The 24,325-nt window shown below is 52.3% G+C and overlaps 1 protein-coding gene across 10 annotated transcripts in view; it reads left to right on the top strand.

Annotated features, from left to right (window-relative positions):
- Positions 1-4,514: 4,514 nt before the first annotated feature.
- Positions 4,515-24,325, top strand: part of MBNL1 (muscleblind like splicing regulator 1) — a 60,160-nt gene continuing 40,349 nt past the window's right edge. For 2 of the 10 annotated variants that reach the window (XM_058421948.1, XM_040074119.2), the window contains exons 1-2: positions 4,546-4,617; positions 19,123-20,036. In XM_058421948.1, the coding sequence (XP_058277931.1) occupies positions 19,863-20,036 (174 nt within the window). In that variant the 5' untranslated portion in view covers positions 4,546-4,617; positions 19,123-19,862. Of the gene's footprint in view, positions 4,618-4,782; positions 4,854-19,037; positions 20,037-24,325 lie in introns of those variants that run through there. The other 8 variants (XM_058421945.1, XM_058421946.1, XM_058421949.1 and 5 more) reach the window with 8 other exon arrangements.

Below are 24,325 nucleotides of genomic sequence, written 5' to 3'. Positions count from 1 at the left end.
GCGGCTTTACCAAAGCCGGCACGGCCAGCGAAGACGGGGAGTTCTCCCCCTGGCCTGAGCAAGGGACATTTCCAGCTGGCTCTGAGCGCAGCAGAGCTCCGGGCGGAAGGGCTGGCGATGGTGGTAACCCCAGCAGAAATAGCAAAAACGTGCTGAAAGGCGGCGGCTGGCGAGGCCAGGCACGCTGCGGCCGGCCGGGCTGCCGTTATCTGCGGCTCGCAGCAGGAAGGAGTCCCGGGCACCGCCCCGGGCATTGCCCCATTTCCAGGCACCGATGGCCCATGTCAGCGGCCCAAGCCCGTTTCCCCCACCAGCTGCCAGCGGGCAGATTAATGGGTCACAGGGAGAGTCTGCAAGCGGCGCGCCTCAAACCGCGTGTCCGAGTCCCCGAGGCGAACTCCCAGGCAGCGAGCTGCGCTGCGGCCGCCGTGCGAAGCACTTCCTCTGCCATGTCCTTTTTTTACTAGCAGAAAGTAAGTTTTGCTTCCTTAAGAAAGCATCTATGCAAAGCCCAGCCCGTGGCCGTGGTTACCGCTGCACGTAGGGCTCGCTCCAATCCCCTGGCCCCGTCGGTTTGGCAAGCGTCAGTCACCCCTGGCCGGTCACCGCTCCCCCTCGGCGGTGCCGCGGTCACAGAGAGCAGCACGCTGCAATTGGCCCCGTGGCAGCGGGGAGGCGGTGGCTGTGCCAGCAGCGCCCCGAGCACCCGCGGGAGCCCCGGGTGGGACCGAGCCTCTGGCCCCAGCGCGGGGCCCCGGCAGCCCGCAGAGCGCAGCAGGACGGCGGTGACCCACGGTGAGTCCTTGGCAAAGCTGGACGGGTTGGTTGTCGTCTTTTGTTGCGCTGCTTTCGCATACGCGTCTCGCTATCTCGAGTTAGCGAAGACCCGAATGATTTATTAGAGAAATGAATGCTAAATGCAAGATTTTTTTTTTTTTTTTATTTTTTTTTTTTTTTTTTTTTTTTTTTTTTGCAAGGCGTGAGTAGCTAAACTCCGTGGTTCTGAAGAGCATTAAAAGTCGCAGTCAGACCCACCACAGACCCTCCGTGGTGCGTGGTGGGGGTCCACGTGGTGTGGAGCTGCACCCTGAGTAAGCAGCAGCCAGCTCCGGCACGGGAGCCACTGCCATGGCGCTGCCGGGTGCATCTGCTCTTTTCTTCTGCTTTTACCAGTTTGATCCATCCATCGCCTGCGGTGCTTGCTGTGCTGGGAAAGTTGAGAGAGAGGTTTTCACATGCTTCCAGGAGCCCCGTGAGCTGGTTTAACGCCTGTTTGTGTTCTGGCGGGAGAGCGGAGACAGGGCCGGCGAGGCACTCCCGCCATGGCCACGCTCCACTTTGGGTGCATTTCCCAGTGGGGCCGAGTGCTGCTCCTCCGCAGGGTCCTGCCAGCCCTGGGCGAGGCAGGTGGGTGTCCATCCCTGGAGCATCGCTCCTTGGCCCTGCTCTGGCATTCCGGGGTCTGTTGGTTAAACACATGGGAGATTAAAGTGCCGTTAATCCTCTGGGAGCGACCCTCATCTTCCTATGGTGAAATCCGCTGCTGTTGGTGAACGTCCCGCCAGTTTTGCTTTGGCTCGCACTCAGCAGCCACCAGGCTGAGCACCCACACTGCTCCCCTGGGGCTGGGGGAGAGACCAGGCACGGCTGGAGGGGCTCCAGCAGGAGCCCCAGAGGAGGAGAGAAATCGCCTTTGCAGAAAGTGCAAAAGCTGTCATGTGTGTCACGATTATTTGCTGGGAATTGCGCTGTGGATTTTGCTCATTTATGTGCTTGTAGACTGGGAGAAATTATAAGTTTGGTTTTTTTTTTTTTTTGCTTTCAACAAAAGTCCTATCACATAGTAGTTGCAGGAGGCTTTAAAATAAAAGGACAAAACGGTGTAAGGGCCGGGTCATAAATTTGTGTGTTGTATTTACAGAAATGCACATGCAGGTGAGATCGTTAAAACAGAAATGTTTTAATGTTCCTGGCCTGGCGGATGGCTGCGTGCGCCATGCAGCAGCCGCAGGAGCGGGTTCCGGAAGATCGGGGAGGCAGCAGGGCCTTCTGTGGCGGCAGCACTGGAGCTTGTGTCAGACCTTTTTGGGGAACTTGAGCTTCACCAGTGTTGTACAAATAAGGGCATCAGGAAGCAAACGGCTTCTCCAGGGTTGCAGTCATGTTCAGTCCGGGTTTGAAGCAACTCATGTGTCTGCCTTTAATAGAGGCTCAAGGAGGGAAGGAAGATCAGAGTAGAGGTTGATTCAGTGACTGCTGTACTGCAGCTATTTGGTGAGATGAAATGAAGACACAGGACGTTACTTGGAGCTCTGGTGGAGTTGCACGGTGGTTTCTGTCTGTGTGTGAGGCCAGGTACGGAGCCCCCCGTGGCCCTCACGGGTGGGAGCCCTGCAGTGAGGAAGTGTTTTTGTTCTGCTCGGGGTGCAGCTGTGAAGAGGATGCCCACAGCCACCCTGTCAGGGGTGAGCACTGGCCCTGCTGCCTGCGGGCTCAGAGGGAAGGGCAGGACCTTGGCACCATTTTTCATAGGTCAGCCTCTCCCCTCAGCGGCACCAGGGCTGCACTGACTCAGCCAGGAGAGCTCCTCTTTCTTGCTCCAGTTGCAATAGCACATAGGGACTCTAAAACACCAAAAAAACCCTCTCAAAAAACTCTCAGCACACAACGTTTCTCTTTGTCCTCGAGTACTGATTTATGTCTTCTGGGCTGAGTGGCACACAGTGCTGGGTGTGCAATGACATATTTCTTTATCCTTGCTGTTAGTCAGTTGGAATCCCAGGTGGTGATTGTTGTTGGTATTGCATGATGACCTGGGAGACCCCTGGGTCTGAGATTTCTTTACGGTTTCCTCTTTACCCCGCCCTGCCTGGACATTTTGTCATGACAGAGCTTGTGCCTGACATCTGTGCCCTAGGGATTGATCCCCTGTAACCCGCATGAACCGATGTGAATGGAACACATTCACTTCACGGGATAGCGAGAAATGCCACCACTGTGCCCAGGACACAGCTCCAGTCTCCCAGAGCCAAGACACTGTCCTACACCATTATTTAAGAAGAATTTGGGTAGGGAGGGGTTTGTACAGAAACTTTGTGACCAGAACAAGTGCTTTGAAAATGCCCAGCACGGTGATGTTGGCGCTCAGGGAGGAAATGGCCCACGGAGCTCTTTGTGCTTGAACAGGAACAGGAAGAGCACAAATGGCGCAGTACAATGTTCACTCCCAGGGCCGTGCAGCCAGGGCTGCGCTGTCTGGGGGGACAGCTGCACTGCTCCACTGTGAGGCAGGTAAATATAAACTACAAATGTAAACCAGCTGTCATGGATTTTGTTCTGATCTGGATTAAACGTCATTGAAACACGAGTGTAAAAACATGGTATTTTTCTGAAAGAAAATGGAATGCTCTTTTGTCCTTTCAGCATCCAGTTTCTAGGAAAAAGCCATCAGAGCTAACCAGCAGGAATCAGAAAGCTCTCCCAGCCAGTGAGGGGCCTGCACTCCCTCGGGCATGTGGCTCACCTGGATGCTCCCGAGGCTGGACCGCTCTGAGGAGGGATGCTCACTAAACCCATTGTTTCCAAAGTGCTGCCTGCACTCTGTTGCAGGGGTGATTAGAGCGCAAGAAAAGCTAATTTTATCCCCTCCAGGCTGTGTAATAGAACAAAAAGCCTCATGAAGAAAGGAGCTGGAGTTAGATCTCAAGTCCAGGTAACAAAATCTGTCTCCGAGAGTCAAGTGAGGAATTATTTGTGATTACTTCATCTCACAAAACATAACCTTCTGTTTAAGTGTCCGTGTTAAAAGATGTTTAACACTACCTTACACTGGAGATAAACTCTGTCACTTTCCTTGTCTCTTTCCTTGTCTCTTTCCTTGTCTCTTTTCAGTTTATGTCTTTCCTAAACTGCGGTTAGCACCTCAGCGGTTTGACGAGCCCTTTGCGCACGGCCCTGGGTGCGTGTCCTGGGACACACGGACGCGCCTCTGGCTAACCTGGACTATTGTGTCTCCTCTTGTGCACTCTGCCGTCAGTGTCGACACCTGCCCTGTGACACGGGGCAGAGCCTCAGTGACGGGCCTGCTGCTCGGGAGGGACAGGGAGCGGAGCGGCCGCTCCTGGCGGTGCCGGGGGAGCCCCGCCAGCCCCCGCAGCGGCCGGCAGCCCGCGGGCCGGCCTCGCTGGGGCCACGCCGACAAAACCCACCGCTCCGCAAAGGCTTCTCTCGCTAAGATGAAGGGAGGGCGGGAACCGGGAGGGAAGCGGGGTCCTTCTCCCTGCTCTGGGAAGCAAATCTTTAGAGGATCGCGCGCTCAGGAACGGCCTTAGGGGGGTCCGGAGCGATCGCGCGGGGCGTTGTGCGGGCACGGCCGGGCCGCGGGCAGCGCCGCCCGCCCCCAGGCCGCCGCTGCCGTCCCTCCCCCGGCCGGAGGCGGCGGGGCCGGGCACGTGTGCGGGCCCGGGCTCGGTGACTCATGAGGCGCCGGCCGCTCCGCCGCGGGGAGGATGAGGGAGGGCGGCCCCGGGGGAGGGCAGCCCGCCGCGCCGCCGCCCCGCTCCGCGCCTTCCCCTCGCTCCCGCGGCGCCCGGAGCGCGGAGGCCGCACCGGGATTAGGTGAGCGCGGCCGGGGCCGGGGCCGGGGCCGGGCTCCCCGCGGGCCCGGGGCTGCCGGCGGGGCCGGGGCCGGGTGGCGCTTCCGGGCGGGGCGGGGGCGGCGGCGGAAGCGGGGCCGGGGCCGGCGCGGGGAGCCCGGGCCGCCGCTGCCTCCGCCCGCCGCGCCGGCGGCACCGTCGGCATGAGCCGCTGAGCCGGGCGGGCCGCGCCGGCAGGGCCCCGCCGGCAGGCCCGGGGTGAGTGCGCCGGAGAGGCCCGGGCCCGGCGGCGGGGGGAGGCGGGCGGCGGCCCTGCCGGGGCGGCTCGGCGGGGAAGGGTGGGAGCTCGGCGGGCCGGGGCCGGGGGCCGTTCTCCGCCAGGGATCGGGGTCATTCTCCGCCAGGGATCGGGGCCGTTCTCCGCCAGGGATCGGGGTCATTCTCCGCCAGGGACCGGGGCGCGGCCCGGCGCGGAGCTCCCCACGCGTGTCCCCGCCGGGAGCCCGGATCCCCCCGGCCGCGGCGCCAGCGGCGGTTCCGCCGGGCCGGGGCTCTGCCGCGGGTCGGGGCGGTCGGGCGGGCGGTGGGTGTCGGTGCAGGCCGGTTCCGCGGTGCCGGGCGGTGGGTGTCGGTGCAGGCCGGTTCCGCGGTGCCGGGCGGTGCGGTGCGGTGCGGTGCAGCACAACACGCGGCGGTGCGGGCGGCATCGCCCTGTGCGCACTCACCGCACGGCCCGGCCCCGGGAGCTGCCGCGGTGCCGTGACGGAAGGAGAGCGTTTTGTTTTCTTTTTAGAGAAAGTTCTTGAATTTAGAACTTTGGTTTGCAGGTGCAAACAAGTCAGTTTGTTAAGACATTAGTATGGTGGAAGAGAAAAATGCAGGAATGTTTGTGCAAAGTGATTGTCTTGGAAAAATATGCGATTGTGTCTTTTAGAAAGAAATAATTTCTTTTGATGATTTTTTTGAGGTGGAGAATATGTTCCCCAGAGCAAAGGAGAAACAGGACGCGGGTGACAGAGATAATGAAGTGCAGGAGAGCAGGTTCAGGGAAGGGATGTAACGGGAAGGAGGGATGGGAGCGATGAATAGTAATGGTGGATAACCTAACTGGGTTATGTCTTTTTTTGGCACTACGGAGAAAGGGTTCTAATGAAATGACAACACATTCCGAAGTGACAAGGAAATGACGTGTATTATAAATAATTAACCTGTGGCACTTGTTGCTGCAGGGGAAGTTTGGGGTGAGAGCTGAGGAGAGGTTGCAGGCTCCCCTCGGGCTGGCTGCATGTGACACTGACCCTGAGCAGCCCCACTGGCATAGAACAGTATTATGATAATTTGAAGTAGATAAAAGAGGAAGAAATGAAAGGCTTGGCAGCCCCGTGCTCGCTGCAATGGTGACAGGAGTGCTGCGTGTGGAAGGCTGGGATGTGCCACTGCAGGAGCCAGAGGTGTCGGTAGTCTCTCTGCTCTGGGCTGAAAGCAGGCACGGGTAGTGGCCAGACCGGGTGTATCCCCCAGCTGCCTCCAGCCTGCCCCCTGCTAGGTGTCTGACAGCCCTGAGCACAGTCTGTACTGCACTCCTGCAGGCTGCCCTGCGAGGGCTCTGTGCCCCATCCCGTGCCTTGGTGCCATGTCCCGCTGCATCCCTGCGTCAGGTGCTGCTCTGACTTCCCTGTCCTTGGAGCTGCCTGTGTTGGAAGGCTGGAGTGTAACAGTGAAGCCCAGGTGATGGGTGCCAGCAAACAGCTGGAGCACACACTGGCCGTTGGAAGGGTGCTGCCCCACAGGGCTAGGGTTTGGCTGCCCAGAGCAGACAGGCTGTGAGGGCCATGTGGTTTCAGCCTCTCTGTCCAGGAGGGTTTCTGTGGTCACAGGAACATTCTTACACGTATGGTGTAGATGAAGATCTGCTGGCCAGCTCAGATTAAATCATCGGCTTCCCTCTCTGTTTTTATTTCCTTCAAGTACTTGCTTTATTCTGCTGCTTCAGTGTCGGTGGGGAGGTGGTAGGGGCACAAGGATGCCTGTAATTAGGGGGTTGAGCCTCAGCACCTCTTGATTCCTAAACAGTGGATGATTTCTGCTCAGGATGATTCCTGCTCAGGAACTGATGGATAATCTGCAGACATCACTTTCTGACACTGAGGAAGTCATGCGTTTTGGGTTGTAAAAGGCCTTGTGGTAACTCAGTTACTTTCAGAAGTTAAATAGGTGTTTTCCTTAGGCATGTTTTCGATGGGAATGCTGTAAACAGCATGTTAGCTAAGGCCAGCTCGCTAAGGTGAAGCTGCAGGAAAAGTTCACATCCTATTCGTTATGATTTATGTTCATGCCAAGGATGATTTTTGCAACTATGAGTTTATCAGCAGATTCCTGCTACTACTCCTGTCTGGAGGGAAGGGCGAGGGAGGATCTGGCAGAGTTCAATTGCTGCCCTGGGAATTCCTACCCTTCAGTGTGTCCTGCCGTGCCCAGCCCTACACACGGAGCTCTCCTTTCCCTTGCGTGACTGGTGGTCTCCACTGTTTGTGTGCCTTAAGGATTAGAGCAGTTGCCTACGATTATTATTTTTAATTTAATTTTACTAACAATTATATACTGTAAACTCAGTTTCCCAAGTTATGCAGCAAAGTAAACAACATTTCTTTCCTCTTACCCCATAGTTATCTACCAAAAGGATAAACGTGTAAATATGTTTGAATGCTGTCCTCGGTGACATTTGGAGCCTGCTCTGCTGAGAATAATGTGCAATTGCAATTCCATTAGTGTCAGAGAGTTCCCAGCAATTAACAAGGAAAGAGAAGGGACTATTAAAACCGTGTTGTAGTCATGATGAAACTTCAATACGTCCTAAGATAAGAAAATACAGTAATAAGAAAATAGAGCGAGGTGAAGGCTTTGTGTGGTTCCCATGAGGATGCTGGAGCCCACTCTCCCTTCAGCAGTCTGTGCAGGAGGAATGTCCTAGTCAGTGCTTTGCCCAGAGAAAAAAGCCAGAGACAAATGTTGGTTTACCCTGGTCTGTGCATTCAGAGCCAGCAGTAAGTTCTGCTGTTCTGAAGATGCTCTGAAGCCTCTTCAACGGCCCCAGAGGCAGCGACAGGAGAGCGCCAGCAGCACCCTGAGCTGGGGCAGGCTGACAGATATGAGGTTTCCTGTGCCCACTGGGCAGTTTGGGGGCTGGGATTGATGTGTGCTGACCTCAGGGTGAAATCTCACTATTTATCAGAAGAATTGATTTTCCTAAAGGGTCAATTAATTTTTTTTTTTAAATGTCTACTTTCTGTCAACTCCTACCCTGTGAAACAGTCCACGTTTCAGATTATGTGAATTTAATTGTTATAGAAGAATACTTTTATCCAAAATATATTTATTTTTAGTAGCTGGAAAGAAAAAAAAAATTGCAATAGGTACAATCTATCCTCAGTAAAATCTGACTCAAGTTCTCACAATTCAGCTTGATTAATCTTGAGTTTTTGAAGGTAAAATTGCTGTTGGTAGAAATTAGTAAGAACAGCAGCGGTGTGTAAGGTGACAGCACTTCTTTCACAAGGGTGCAAAATCCTGCAGTTGGGGTTAATTTTGGTTTGAAAGTATAGGTTGTACAGGAAAACTGAGGCAGCCAGACCTGAGGAAAATGCATCTGGGCCTGAGTTTGGCGTGGCCAGATTGTAACTCCCATAAGGCAAGTGCGTGACCAGCGTTAGCCCAGCCTGGGGCATGGGCCAGCTCAGCTTGGCTCTGTCTGTCCTTCCACAGCCCCGCTACCTCCTGGAGCTGCCCTGATCTGAGCACTGTGATAAAATGTACAAATCCTGCGTGCTCCTGGGACCTTTGCTTTGGGCAAATAGGCCAAATGCCTGTTTTCTCAGAAAAATATTTTGGTACATAGCTATGCAAGGTCTATATGAGTAGCCGAATGGAGTGAATTTCCGCAGAATAAAAAGCAGTAAGTGGTAGATAGGTTGAAATATGTCCAGTCCTTTGTTGTTTTGAGCAGAGCTGCAGAGCCCGCTGTGGTTATCCTGGCTGTGCCGGGATCCTTTTATCAGTCCTTCTTGTGAATGTACAGGTGGCAGTTCCAGCATCTGCAGGGTTTCCAGGTTTTCCTGTGGGAAGTGTACCTCGCTGTCCGCCCTGGGGCAGGCTGCTCTTGTAAAAGGAATTTCTTTTCCCTTATGTAACTTGTTGGTGTTACATCCAGAGTCGGCTCTTGCAAAAGTGCGTCAGTCTCGCTTGCAGTGGCACAGAAAAAACTTAGCAGAGCGTGCACTGAATTCCCCCCTTATCTCTCTATAGCACATTTTATGTATCTTGTAGTGAGATGTTTTGTTTCTACAGTTTCAGACTTCGTGTTTCTGAAGATTAATAGACTTAGCAGCCCTGTTTGCTCAGCTTAGCAGCGATAACAATGTAATAAGTCATGAGACGGTCGAAGATCATCTGGCAAGGCGAAATATGCCTTGGACTCGAACTTGGAGCAGGTATTATTTGCAGAGAAAAGTGAAATGTTGAAAGCATTATAAATAGCGTGCCCTGGCTTGGGTGGCTGTGGCTTCAGGTCTGCCTGCAGAGCCTGCACAGGAGGCAGCTGATGGCATCTGCATTCCGCCTCGGACGGAGCGGGGAGGGTGAGGGCAGCCTTTGTACCGTACATGGCCGGTATTTACTGCAGCACGTACGGAGCCCTGCCTGGGACGGGCGCAGGAGCAGGGCTGGGCCCCGGGCTCCCAAATCCTCCCGCAGCAGCTCCGTGCGTTCCTGCTGCGCCGCTGTCTCCTGCGCCAGCGAGCCCAACTGCGAGCGGTGAGTAAGGGCTTGGGAACCCGGAGCATTTTTGGGCTCTGGGCCCAATCCTGCTTCCAGAGAAGTTAATTGGAGGTTTTTTCCCTTCTAAAAAAGGGAGAGCAGTCAGAACCGCCCAGCTCAGTCCTGCTCGGCGCTCGGCGCTGCTGTGTGAGCCGGGCTCCCGGGCAGGGATGGGCTGCGGGCAGGCAGAGCCCCCCGGGATGTGCTCCCGAGGCTGCTGGAGCCGTGGCGCCGCAGTGGCGTTATCTGCGCTGCAGCCACGCTGCCCAGCGCTCGAGGAGACCGGCTTTTCCTCTGGAGGCGAGCAAATCGCCGCGGAGCACGCGGAGCTTGCCGCGTCGCTTGGGTCTGGACGCGGCCGAGGTCTGGAGCCTCTGCGCCCCGCTCTCCGCGGGCACGGCGGAGCTCGCAGCACCGGGCACGCGTGTCGGCTTTGCCGAGCTGCGGGCACGGCGGCACGCCTGCCTGGCCCATGGAGGGGAGGCGCCGGGCCCTGCGCAGGCGCTGGAGCCGCGGGCAGAGGCGCTGTGCAGCGCCGCCCGCCCTTCCTCCTCTTCCTCCTCCTCTTCCTCCTCTTCCTCCCCTTCCTCCCCTTCCTCCCCTTCCTCCCCTTCCTCCCCTTCCCCCTCCTCTTCCTCCTCCTCTTCCTCTTCTTCCTCTTCTTCCTCTTCTTCCTCTTCTTCCTCTTCTTCCTCTTCCTCCTCTTCCTCCTCTTCTTCCTCTTCCTCCTCTTCCTCCTCTTCCTCCTCTTCCTCTTCCCCTTCCTTGGCGCTGCCCGCTGCTGCGCTGCTGCCGCTGCCTCGGACTCCCGTGGAAGGGAGGTCCCGTCAGCTGCACGCACTGAGAAACTCTCCAGGGCTTTCTGGGGAGAAATACACTCTTTTTTTTTTTTTTTTTTTTTTTTTTTTTTTTTTTTTTTTTTTTTCCTCCCGCGACTCTCTAAACTTGGAATAAAATCCGAACAAAAAGTGTTGATTCCGATGTGTGGAAGAGTTTTTTTATTAGTGCCTTGGCTTTGTGAGGTCTGGTACTCCACCTGTAATTTTATATGGCAGTCCTTCCATGCTCCAAACATAGGCATAACTTCAGTGGACTTTGAGTCTTCTTTCAAGCAGTGAAAAATCAAAGGTAGTGAGTCCGTGACCCTGATAATGTAATTATGTATTTTTCAGCTTTTTGATGTGTGGCAGTTAAAAATGTTGTTTTGGGAGTGCGGGCGCTTGCTGTGGTGCTGGAACTTTGCAGGCTGCTGTGAAGGAAGTCCCTGGGCAGATATCTTGTTTGCTACTTATCAGCGTTTTATTGAGCTCCTGTATTTATGTGCAAATATATTCAATAAATAAATCTTTAATGATGCGATTTTTGTTGTGAAAAGTAGAAACAGCTCTGTTCAGTTCTTCTAATTAAATACAGCTAACGGTGGAACAAAAATACAAGCACTTGAACTTCTTTCACTCATTTTTCTGCATGACTGACAAAATTATTGCTTTGGATTTGGTTTGTTTTCTACAACTATTGAGCATCCCGTCTTTACTCATTGTTTTTATAAAAGATTGGTTTCCTTAAGTAATTTCAGAAGCTGTTTTCCAAATATACCAGAATTTTTGTGTAAGAGTAGAAATTTAAACTTCCATTATTGGTATTTTAAAATGGCTTTTAGAGGTAGGAGGGAAAATACAAGGAAAACAGTCATCTTCTGAGGTTTTTCCAAAATTCCTTCGTTGCATTTAATTTGGGCAGCTTGCTCTGTTAATGAAAGAGGGGACACATTTCAGGAGAGGATGGAGTACCCAGTGTGAGAAATGCGATGGGGCAGTGTCAGTGGCACCACTGGTGTCACATGGCACCAGCCCAGCTCAGGAGCCCCTTGGTGACTCGTCCCCCGTGTGTGGAAGCTCCGCTGGCTGAGGTGGGCTGCAGCAGAGGCTGTTCTCAACTGCCGACATATCATGATTCAAAATAAACAAGCGTAACAATATACTAAAGCAAATGCTGATTAAAGACTTGTCTCAAAGATATTTTCCTCTTCTTTCCTAAAATAAAAGTCATGCAGTTTTTATTACTTCTTTTTAATACCAGTGACTAATTTGGAGCTTTTGCTTGGTATCTGAAGACATGTGTGTTTGTTTAGTTTGCGTGAGATTGGCCACGATCCAAAATTAATCACACTAGTACGTGTTTCTGTGCTGCTGAGCACTGTGTACGTAGGGATCTCTTTCAAGTCAAGGAAAGCATCTCCTAAACTGGTTTAGTTTTGCTGTGAATGGAAAAATCATTTTGTATTTAGTGTATAAGTCATTTCTGATACCTCAGATGGTGACAGAGCAGAGAGAATTAAAAACCCCATTCTTTGTGATTTGGGTTCTTATGTAACTATGAAACAGATTATATAGATTCGTTGTATTTGTTGAGAAGTTGTACAAGTTTTTATGATCCTGGAAGGATGTGATTATAAACATAAGTTACACGTAAGGCCAGAATGAATCAAAGCATCAAAAGCGCTCTATTTTGGATCTGAGATTCCCTGAGAAGCAGACAGCTGTGAATGCAAATGCAGTCGGCTGTGTCTCCTGTCTGACAGCAGATGCTGGAGTGTTTTCCAGGACTGTCCTTGCCGTGATTCATGCTGGAGACCGGAGTCAGGCGGTGTTGTCATCGCACTGAGCTGGCAGCGCCTCCCTGCTCCAGGTGTCCCCAGCGTGGCCGTGCTGCACTCGGTGATGCTGGCCCGCTTGCAGGGCTGTGGGACACCCGGTCCCTCCTCGGGGCTGCTGTGCCTGGCACGTGCCACGCTGCAGAGCCAGGGCGCTGGATTGCCTCTTCAGCAGCGGTCCTTCAGTCCAAACTGAACTGCACTGATGACTCTGCTGTCCCCCATTCCCTTGTAAGTTTTTGGTCCCTGGAGAGAAGCATGGGATGTCCCTGCGTTGCCATGGCTGAGCTGAGGTGACCAGCTGTAAGAGCTGCTGCAAGCAGAACTCGGTGTAACGGGTTCCTCATGAGCTGGACTCACGTCCCTTTTTGGTTACCCTCAAGTCAAATGCAAGATGAAGCAATCCATAATTAGCATAACTCCCGTGGGGCTGGCTGGGACTGTGCCTGTTACACAGCAGGCAGAGAGCAGCAAGGTGTCCCCATGGAACCGTGCCCCTCTGGTCCGTGTGTCCTTGGGGCCAGGAGAGCTGCTGGCATTGTCACCAGGAGCAGGACTACACACCAGCGTGGAGCAGGTGACACCAATGGCCCGTTCTATTCCTGGTAATTAGGTTCAGATTTAATCTTGCCAGTTAATTTGATGTGTGCAGGGACGTGGTGGCTGCATCCAGACTCCCGACTCGAAATTATTGTCCTAATGAAGTGGTTGTCATGTGAACGGGCAAGAACTTTGAAATCTGGAGTTTTTGCTGTGGGCGAAGGTGGGACGGGTAGCTCAGCCAGGGTTGAGTTAGTGAGGCTGAGGGGAGGAGCTTCTTCTCTGGAGGAAGTGCTACTATTAATAAATGAATGATGTTAGTAGTCACCATGTGTATGTCCTGATCCCTCTGCTGACTGCAGTGGTCTCTCAGGACTCCTTTTTCCCACTGCTTTATCCAGCTGTCTCGGGAAGGAAAAGCCGCCTTTGCACCAGGGCCACATGGCCGCTGCAGCCGGAAGGGAAGTGGAAACCTGAGCAGTACCAAGGTGGTGGTCTATTTTCCCTTGCAGTGCAGGAGATGCTCAGGCATCAGACCCGCGGGAAGCTGGGGTTGGTGTCTGCTGCACATCTCACCAGTGAGAGCTCCTCCGGGTCACTTCTCCCTGAAACCATCAGCATCAGCTGAATTTGGTGTCACAGGGAAGCCGTTCCTTCCCTTGCTGAGTCATGGACGTGGCTTTGTTTCTGTAGGGATTCTTGTTATGGATGATGCCAATCATAGTGTTTTATATAAATCGATACACACGTGCAGTTAGAAATCACCTGTCACTGTGGGACACTTTGTGCCTCTTTGCTGCTGCTGCAGGTGCTTCCCAGCTTTGAGTCTGGGCTGTGGGGCTCATCCTGGGGTTTGCTGTGTGGCTGTTCAGGAGGACAGCACCCAGCACCCCCTGAGACAGGTGTGATAGTGAGCCTGAGAGTCACACCTATGTGGTGCGGAGTGGGGAAGGTTTTTTGCAGGAGCAGTGCTCTGTTCATGCACCCTGTGCTGCCCTGGGGCACACCGGGGCTGGGGGCCTGCTCCTGGGCTGACCCCGCTGCCGTGGGTCATTGTGCTGCTCTCCTGCCTTGCTTGGCTTGTGTACATTTGCAGCTACTCAAACAAAATGCGCAAGAGTCGGATTAATAAATAGCTTGTAGTTTTTGGAAGGATGTGTAGTTGGTTTTTTATGGCCTCTCGAATATCTTTGTATAGAAACAACATGTTTAAAATTACTATTAGAACAAAAAAATACAACTGATTTTAATAAAGCAGGTTTTATTTTTCAATTCCGTTTGTTACTTCTTGGAATTTTAACTTAAATTACTAGATAGGTTGCTGTTATTTTTAAAAATAAGCAGCTTCTTTTTAGATTCGCTTGTGCAATGTCACTTCTTTTTTGGTGGAATCCCCTATGCCAGGATAATAGAGAACTTCCCATTTCTAAAATACATTATGTGAATGTTATGGCAAAGGAACTACAGTGTGAATATGTTTTTATTACCAGAAACAGCATTTCCAGCTTCAGCGGGTGGGGATGGATATGTAAATGCTTTTTAATACATAAATTGATGAAAAGTGGATTAAAGGCAGAGGAGTCCTTCCCCATTTTGTGTCCCTGGTGTAAAGTTGCAAGAACAGAGTAACAGCTTGTGTGCTACGTCCTCCTCAAGAGACAGGGACTGGCCTGTTCCTCTTCTTGCTTTTAAATACACATCCAGCTAATGCTGTCAAACTGTGAATGCCCTGTGTCCCTGAAGTCTCAAATTTTGTAACAGAGATTGATACATACCCCAGGCTATTGAAAAAAAAAAAAAAATCAACAGACATGTTTCTTGACTTTAATATTTTTAAAATTACAGCAAGAGCAGTTAATCCATAACTGTCTGCTCCTTAAAGGAAAGAGGGTTTATGGAATTTGCAGTGTAACTTTCTGACTTGAAAATAGCATTACTGTAATCTAAAATAAGAGAGGATTGGGCTGTGGGATTTGTATGCCAGTGCTGCTGGTGAGAATTGGTTCACAGTGTGATTAGGGAAATCTTGGAGCAATACCTGATTTCTGCACGTGCTTGGGGCACACAGTGTACATCATGTTGCCTCTTGTTTCATTGTTTATCAAGTTTTCGTGAACCGAGTACACTTGGGTGTCTTAAATTCAGATGGAATGTCACAGTTAGGTGGTTCTGCTAAAACAGTTTGAGAAACTGTGAAATAGACTCAAGATAAAACCACGTCTGATGGGGATGTGCCGGAGGAGCCACTGAAGTCAGTGGGAGGTTGCACCAGGCAAGTCTGTCAGGGCTAAATCAGTACAGGAAAAACCTTTAAAATGCTACTAGTAGTAGTACTACTACTACTAAAACTGTGTATATCACGCAAAATATCTGGGTCATAGGAGGAGTGTTGGCAGTTTTTTACGAATCTGGTGTGGCACTTAGGAGTTCCAAGCCAACATGTGCTGGTAGTTTTACCAGGCTCCAAGTCCCAGGTTCCTGGGCTGAGGAGCTGTGAAATCCAGCCCAGGGTACAGTATCCTGGCAGTCCTGCTCTAGAGCTGGCTGCTCTCTGCTCCTGCCTTTGCACTCCCGTTTTCCCCTGAAATATCCAAAAGTACAAAATGGAAAGAGAGTCATCTTGCTTTTCCGTGCTGTCCTTTGGGAGCAGCGGGTGCAGCCCCAAGTGTGAAACAGTCGGGTTCTTCAGCTGTAGTTTACTAAAGAATATTTTCCTTTATCCAATCCTATACTGCTGTGTGACAAGATGTTAATTAGCTCATTGTTTCAGCCTAATTTTGTGACAGTGCTATAATTATATCCCTCAATTGTGCCACGGAGTAATTGCTGTGTCTCTTCCAAATTTTCAATTGAGATATGTTATTAGTAAACTTTGAGTTTGGCAGAGGTGTTTTGAAAATACAGTAAGGAGTCAGTAATTTTGTGTTCCTTGATTTAAAAGACAGACATTTGGCAATTTCAAGCTTTGAGACTGCCCTCTCAGTGTAAATAGAATATTGATTTTATTCCATTTCCTATCTCATTAGAGTCATTGTCATGAGGATGAATTCACGTTGTGTAATTATCTGTTCTTGCTGACAGTTCTCATGTCATTGACACTGGTGTTTTCAGCTTCCACTTTCTCTAAGCATAAAAATAGCATTCTTCCTGCCATCTTCTCCTTTAGTGCTGGGCTTTTTGCCTGCCCAGCTTTCTACATCTTTCTTTGAGAGATGTGTGTGAACTGAGATAGAGAAAACAGGGATGTCCAGCAAACCCAGTCGCAGGAACAGGGAAAACAGTGCCTCTTTGTGAGCGATTCTCAGTGCAGGGAGATACCTTATTTTTGTATCAAAGACTGTAATGAGGAGGGAAAACACATCATTAATCTGTCTGTACATTTCTTTATAGCAATCAGGGAAAGTCTCTTGTGTGTCAGATTCACTTTCTTGGACATTTCCAGATAACCTTTCCATTGATTTGCGAGGCTGTTTCTTAATCATTTTCATTGACCCAGCTCAGGAGACAACTAACCCTCCTAAAGAATGACTTCTCAGTGTTATGGCTCTCTTCTGTCTCTTCTGAGAATCACTTTTTAATTTGCTTTCAGTCCTTGTATCCTGATATTCAGTGAAAGAAAGGTTCTGCTTTGGCCAAACCAATGTTGCAATATTCCCATGACAAGTAGCAAATGCTTCCAAATTTCAAATGGTGAACTTAAAAACCCACCTGTGGCTCACAGGAGTCTTTAGTACCGACTGCTCTGTTAGGTGGGGTCTAGAAACCGTCAACCCCTAAACCAGTTTTAATTAAATGAAAAAGTACAATCCGTTTCCTGTCCTGTCCCTGTGGTTTTCCCTCTGGATTTGTTGCAGTACTTCCCATCTTATCAGGGACAGCCCAAAGGAGACATCGCATGTATCAGCTGGGAATGTTTGCAGACAGTGTATCTTCTAGCATGTGAAGCTTACTGAGGACTCCTGAGTGACTGAGTATCACGACAGAATTCCAGAGTGACGGGAAAATGGTTTATGCAGATAAAAAAGGATAATTCTATGCTAACATCTTCCTTTATTTAGTGGAGATATTGAAGATAAACCTCTGATCTGATGTCAGGCTTTATTTCTGCTCAAAGGCTATTTTTAAAGCTGACATTTCTGGCTGTTTTCAGGTAGACAACAAACTATTGCAAAACACTTTATCTTCAAGTAACTGTTCATACAAAACACATATCTAGTATTTCTTTGTGTTCTGAAGATTTACCTTCGAGGCATCAGCTCCTCAGAGTAATACTTTTCTTTTTGTGGCTGGCAGCCTGAAGAAGGAAGGGTGGAATTCAGGCTCAGTTAGTGCAGTCACAAGTGTGTCACTGACCTCAGCAGGAGCAGGATTTCCCTCCGAGTGGGTGATTGTCCAAATCCTAACAGAAAACTTATTACAAACCTGGGAGTAAAACATAATTTGGGGAGTCTTAGCAGGAATATTTCTCCTGTCAGTACATGTGAGCACAGAAGCTAGTTTTCATCTGCTTTCATTTTGGGTGCTGCCTTCACGCTCTCTTTCATTTCTCGTTAGGGGTGACTACTTGTGTAATGAGAGTGAAATATCTTGTTTAGAAACAGTGGCCTTTAACTTGCATTGGCTTTAGCATATAAAATGCATCAATTTGCTGCTCTAACTCTTCTTGGTGTTTGGAAAAATCAATGCTTGGTATGGATTGGTTACCAAGCTGATGAACAGGAGAAAACCCTGCTTAGAGCTGTTCCACAGCTTTGTGGTAGAGCCTTTATTGCTGGCATTGGCAGCACCCTGTCCTGAGCGTCTCACAGGGAAGAAATGTTCCTAACAAAATAAGACAAGTCATTTTGTGCAGTGCAGGAGTGATGGTGGGAGGATGCAGATCCAGCTCTTGTCTGTGGAGGACAAGTTGCAGTGCACCCTGACTGAAGGCTGGAGATGTGTTTAGGCTGCCAGAAGTGCTCTGATGTGCTGGTTTTCCTGCATGGGGCTGCAGGGGTGCCTGGTGGATGTGGTGGCCCTGGTGGCATGCAGCCCCAGCAGCATTCTCTGCTTTCAGATCTCTCGGTGCTAATCCAACCATGGCTGGGGATCATGGCACAAGTGCAAGGACCCAGCTGCTTTGCCTGGACACTGGTTACAGAGCAGGTTTTCAAGACCTAAGAATTCAATAGCCCAAGCACTGGGGAGCAGTGACTGCTGCTACAGGATGACCTCAAATTTCAGACTTTTAGGCAGTTGAAGCCAATGAGTATCTGTGTTTACCACACAGACTTAGTTGTAAACTGAGTTAACTTGTGCTTGCAAGTAATTGTGTAGTTGTTTGTCTCTTGCTAGCAGGGATTAAAAATGTGGCATGTTTTCAAGTGTCCTGGCAAAGAACCCACGGTGCCTGTTGTAATCTCATTAGCTCTGTTAGGTGTGTTTTCCTTCCCCTAGAGTTGGTTGTTCTGATCACCGTGTCCCTAGAAAAAGACTGCAGCTTTTTTTTTCATCTGTTGGTTTGCATCCACGCTGACAGCATCGCTTTCCAGGGTGTGATTCTGGAGGCTGTGTCAGTGACCTGCATTGGAGGGTGGAGGGAAATAGGAAGATGATGAAGCAGCGTCTTTAGAAAGACGGGGACGGGAATAGCCTTCCCCTTAGCACAGGCGGAGGGTGCTGTTGGGGTTGCAGCGCTGGCAGAATCCCCGCCGTTGGTGTTGTCAGTGTGTCCCAGGCAAGAGCCACGAGGGTCCCTCTGCTCCGTCCTCTGGGCTGAGATCCTCAGGTGCGACAGGAGCCGTGGTTCATTATTTTAGATTTGTATTTGCAGGTGGCACCAGGCTTCTGGCAGAGCTGGGCATCTGAGTGGCGGCGTGAAGGGAAACCCATGCACCCGGCTCGGCATGCGAGGGGGAAGGTTTGCCCTCGTTCCCGGGCGTGTTTGCGGTGGCCGGTGGCGCTCCGCCGCCCTGTGCCGGGCGGTGCCGGGGCAGGCCGCTCCTCCGGGCGGGCCGGCGTTCCCCGAGCTCTCTGCCGTGTCCCAGCGGGCGGTCGGGCGGCCCCGGGGCCTTGCTGGGTCTGTCCTCGGGCCGACGGGGCGGTGCCGGTCCCGTTCAGCGCCCTCGCTCCGCCCGCCGGTGCGGCCGGGCCGCACCCGGGGAGCCGCGGCGAGCGGTCAAGGCTCGGAGGGCCGGCGGGCGCTGCCGGCGCCGTTCCCGGCGCCGTTCCCGGTGCCGTTCCCGGCCGGGTTCGCACGCCGGTACCGCCGGGCCGCACGCGCGTCCCCCGGCGGGCGCGCTCGGGGCAGCGCGGCGCGGCCGGCGTCTGACAGGCGCGACCTTTCATAAGACGGCCCCCGCCATTGGCTCCCTGCCCGGAGTGTCGCTGCAAGGCTCGCCGCGATTGGCCCGCGGCGGAGCTGCCGCCCGGCCCCGCGCGGGGACGCGGCCCCGCCGCCCGCAGCCGTGAGTGCCCTGCGCGGGGCGGCGGCTCGCGGGGCGCCCGCGCCGCCCGCTCGTAACGTGTCTCTTCTCTCCACAGGTTGGTACTAAGAAGTGCCTTTCCTGACGTCGCTGCTGCTTGGGACCGCTTCTAGAGCAGCCGCTGCTTTTGCCTTGCTTGCTGCCAGCTAGACTGCGACGACAGCGCTCCGCCGCTGCCAGCCCCGCGCCCGCCGGGAGGAGGGTCCGGCGCCGCTCCCCCGCCGCCGCTGCACTGTGCACTAAAGTGTGCCGCGAAGGTCAGAGCTCTGCTGCCCGAAGGCCGAGGAGAGGAGGAGAAAAACCCCGGCCCAAACCCGGTGTCGGTCGTTGCTCTAAACTGCTGCATCTGTCTATGCCAAACTAATCGATCCCGATTGCACCGCAGAGCCCGCTGCGAGCCCGCTGCCTGGAGGCGCCCGCCAGCCACCGTCCCCGGGAGCGGCCGGGGAAGCGCAGCCGGAGCCCGCCACGTTCCCATGCTTGCACTCAGGACGGGATGCTGAGCGCGCGGGGCTAGTCCCGGCCACGCTCCCGCAGGCGCACCTGGCCGGCGCTGCCGGCCTTCCCGAGCCCCGCTAACGGTGCTCTGAACTCCGGTGACACAGCTCTTCCTCGGGATAGCGGCCACCCGGTTTTACACGTACTCATTTTAAAATAGGGAGCGGGGGAAAAAAAAACGAAAAAAAAAAAAAAAAAAAGTGTTCTGGAGGTGGCACTTTTCATCATTTCCAGTTTATCGGTTCAGCTACTCGTTTGCCCGTTTTTATTGGAAATTTTAACTACCTGTAAAATCTAAAGATGGCTGTTAGCGTCACACCGATCCGGGACACAAAATGGCTAACGCTGGAAGTGTGTAGGGAGTTCCAAAGGGGGACTTGCTCGCGACCAGACACGGAATGTAAATTTGCACACCCGTCGAAAAGCTGCCAAGTTGAAAACGGACGTGTAATCGCCTGCTTTGACTCATTGAAAGTGAGTAAATATTACATTATTTTCAAGGATATGTGCTTAATGAAAGAAGCAGTTGTAGCCAGAGAAATCCTGCAGCTGAACAGGAGCAAGTGCTGGCTGCCAGCAGTGGGGTGTTTTGCTGCTTTTATTTTATTGATGCTTGTCGATTTGTGTTGCTGCTTTCCTCAGGGGAAGGATATAGGGAACGAAGGGAAAATACGTCTGGCAGGGCTGAAATCCTCTACTATGGCTACAGGGGCTCATTCTTTGCCTCCAAATTATTCCCTGCCGGTAGCTGGAATAAAGGGCAGTTCACGCAGAAACAGCAAAGTCACTGTGAGGATTCTTTGTTTTTAATAGCACAAACCACGTAAGCAATATGAGGATTTGTTTCCACCTCGTAACTACCAGCGGGTCGTTGGTGTCTCTGGACAGCTGATGGTGAACCTTAGAAGAGTGTTTTCCTCCCTGGGTTACTCAGGTATCTGTGAGCACCCTGCTTGCTTTCTGTGTTTGGCACTGGTGTGGTTATCCCATCTTTTTCCCAAGTGCACTTGCTTCAGGGAAGGACAGCACTTGGCAGAAGGCAAGGTGCCTCTGGACGTGCGAGCATGGCAGGAGCAGAGAGGGTTTTCAGGAGGCACGTCCCAGCTAGGCACCATAAATATAGGGCTGTTGTGTCACTGTAGCAGTCGTGTCAGTGATAGGTGTTAAATGTGCGGGTCCCAGCTCCTTCCCTTGGTTTTTCGTGATTTAAATAACCTGACATGTAAAATACTCATACCACAAACAGTACACAGCTAATCCAGTGGAGTCATAAAAAATCAAGACTTGGGAGGCAGAAATTTGTCTGTTGATTTTTTCTATGGTGTGATATTCTCTTCCTGGGCCCTGATCCCGGGAAGCAGAGCCGAGTGCTGGCACAGCGGTGCCGGGACGGAGTTGGAGCTGGAGCAGTTCCTGCAGGTCGCGGCCCAGCCAGGCCCCGGCGCGGCGTGAGCGGGGCAGGAAGTGCCTTACAGCGGCTCTGTAAATCCTCAGTGGCCCCAGCTTCAAAATGTGTCCTGTCTGAGCTCGGGGTGGAGCTTTACCGTGCTCAGGCCTGAAACACCCGCTCCATCACCCCCAGCCATGGCTTAGCTTGCAGATACTGGAAGGATTTGTTTCTGTGTTGTTCAATTTATTTTTAAATACAGCAATTACCGTGCAGGCAGGGTATTAATTTTAAAATGTGGAAATAAGATGTTTTTATGCATTAGCCGTGTGCTGGAGGTAGGAGCAGAGCCAGGGCTGCCAGCGCCTGCGGTGTCATCGTGAGGACGCGGTGCCAGCGCGTGTCGGCGTGGCCCTCGGCGGCTGCACGGTGTCACTGTGGGGATGGCGGTGCTGCCGGAGCGCAGGCCCGGCCCCAGAGCCTGTCACCTGTTCCTCTGAGGGGCTGTGAGGGCCACCACGGGATTGCTGGTGCAGCAGCGCCCGCAGTGTGCCCGGGTTGGTTTCCCAGCAACGCGCGTCTGGCCGCCGCGGCCTGACCCCGCCGGCCTCGCGCTGCTCAGCGCGAGCATCTGGCCGAAAGGCTGGAAACCGGCCACGAGAGTGAACCGGACATGATGTCAGCGCTCGCTGGAAGTGCCTTAAAATCTCAGTGCGGGACGGGGGTGTTGGTGGTGCTGGAGCCGGGCGGCAGCGTGGACCGGTGTCTGTGTAAGAGGGGGTGGACCGGGATCGGGCCTGGTTTCCCCAGCCCCGGCAGTGTGACCGGCCCTTCTGCTGCCGTCAGCAGGGCTCTTTGCTTCCCTTTTTAATGCAGGAGCTAAGGCTGACCTTTGCCAAGCACTGCAAGGTCCGTGGGTGATAACTGTGGGTAACGTTACAGCGTTGCTGCGGATCCTTGGAGAAGAGGAGTGTGCTGCTGCCCTGTGGAGTCAGCGCAGGGGCCGAGCTGGGAGCTGGGAAAGAATCTGCTGTTTAAAAATACACTGCTGACCAGAGCTGTTTACTCGTGCTCATGCTGAAAGGTTTGCCAGTGGCTGAGCTGCTGTGTGCTGGAGAGGCTCCCGGGGATGGGGCCATCCCCTCGCTGCAGCCCGGGGCAGGATCCCGCGGTGGCCCGGCGCCTGTGGCTGCCAGCGGCTCCCCAGCCCCGGGCAGGGTGCTTGGTTAAGTAGCTGTACCATCTACGAGAGTACCTTGGGTTGACAGGAAATGGAATGTGCCCCTTCGGGGAAGTCCAATCCCCATTGCTGAAGCCATTGCTCAATTTTGGTTTTGTTTCAGCTCTCTGTCACTTTTGGTGTGCGCTGAGCTCAACCAGCACTAGTCATTGAGTTACCTTGTCTGCAATATCCCAAACTTTGGATGTTCTGCAAAAGCAATTTAGGGAAATGCTGCACCAGCTCTGTCTGGACCTTATAAGGTCAGTCAGTACTTTAGTATAGATTAAAAAAGGTTTTTGATTAGGACATTCAAAAGTAATTTTTAATTTTTCGGTAATTCAATGTCATGTAATGTCCTTGGTCTTTACTAAAATAGCAGTATGCTGAAAATTTGACCTTAATGCTAAAATATTTGATTTCTTGTTAATGTACATAATATTAGTATTAATTAGACAGCTATTCTTGTGTTATCTCTTGAACATTAAGACGGATACTTAGTCACTGAATTTTTCTCTACAAACTCCTGCATCTTGGCAGGAGTTGAGATGAGGTGACCTCTAAGGTCCCTTTCACGGGGCCGCTGTGCGATGCTGTGATCTGTCACTCCAAGAGCTGGTGTGTGTGTGCCTGAGGAGCGACTGCTGCGTGGAGCTGACGTCAGGCAGGTGTGAGTGCTGCAGAGCTGCAGCCCCTGGGCAGGACTTCTCCCAGCTGGAGATGGCCTGTGTGCTCTGCTATATTTAGAAGATAAACAGGCAGAGCAGCTCCTCGGAGGGGACCCTGTGCAGTGGCAGTGCCCTTCGCCTCTGGCCCTGGCCCAGGTGTCCTCTGCGGGCACAGGACAGAGCACGCTGAGTGCGCAGCCGCCGCGGCCAGACACCATTGCCCTGCCCTGCCCTGCCCTGCTGGGAGGAGGCAAAAATAGACCCCAGAAGTGAAACTTGCAGCTTGGGTAAAGCACTTTTTTTTTTTAAAAAAAAAAAAAAAAAAAAAAAAAAAATTATTATTATTATTATTATTATTATTATTATTATTATTATTATTATTTATTTCCCCTTCCTGTGAAATGAAGGCACAAACTCTGTGTCGGGCTGGAGCAAGGAAAGAGCGGTGCTGCTGCCTGAGGTTCTCTCCTGTGCTGAGTGGGAGCAGTGGCACTGGGCTCTGGACACCGTCTCTGGTTGGGAAATGTCCTGTGCCCCTGGCAGCTGCTCCGTCCCTGTGAGCAGAGCGAGCAGCCGCTGGCCCGTGTTAATCCGGAGCATGGGGAGCCAAAGGCAGCCAGGCCCCTGGCTCTGACCTCTGAGGTGCTGCAGGAGGTCAGGGCTGGGACAGCCCCAGCGAGATGTTATCATCCTGCTGCCTAATTAGCGCTAATGAAACCTGCGAGGCTGGCCTAGGGAAGCGCTCGAATCAAGATGAACGTGTGTGGGATAATCCGGCCCTTAGATATTAGGAGGATAATTTTAAACCAAGAATGATTATGTAGTGTATTCAAATTATGCGCTGGAGCGGCTGAGTCAGCTCCAGCTCTGGCTCTGCCTTGTTTAAATGCCGTAGGATTTTTTTCCTAAATTTGGATGCCTAAAAGCTTGTTAGACTGTCTACAGCAAAAATAAGCTCGAGTTCCTAAATCAGGAAACTGGTTTGCAACAGAAATTTGATTTTTACCATAATTTTGAAACATTTTTCTTCTTTTTTTTTTTTTTTCCCTTGGAAAAATAAGCCTAAGTAGAACTGGTTTTTGAAATTACGTTAGCTTCATCAGATGTTCCGATAGATGAGTCATCCGCGTTTCCTGAAAGCTGAGATAAAGATGTCTGCACAATAGGGAGATGGATGTCAAATGCAAATCTTGTGGGAGCTGCAGATGTGCAGATGTCACTGCAGCCAGGCCGGCCCTGCGCTGGGGACAGTGTCGCACGCATGGCAGGAGGGGCAGGGGCTGGGCACTGCCCACGCCGGCGCTCTGCGGGCTCCAAACGCGCTGCTTCCAGCTGAGCCGAGCCTCCCGTGGCTTCCGTGCCGTGGGGACCGCGAGTCACACCCCGTGGCTTCGGGGAGAACGCGTGCCACGGGCTCTGCAGCCCCCAAGTTGGCTTTTGGCCTCTTAAGTTATGCTCCCGCTAAGGCGGCTCCTTTATGTTCAAGCTG

This window comes from Hirundo rustica, chromosome 10 (genome assembly GCF_015227805.2).
Source record: "Hirundo rustica isolate bHirRus1 chromosome 10, bHirRus1.pri.v3, whole genome shotgun sequence".
Lineage (NCBI taxonomy): Eukaryota > Metazoa > Chordata > Aves > Passeriformes > Hirundinidae > Hirundo > Hirundo rustica.
Note: the sequence above shows the minus strand (reverse complement) of the source record. Positions and strands in the feature narration are given on the sequence as shown.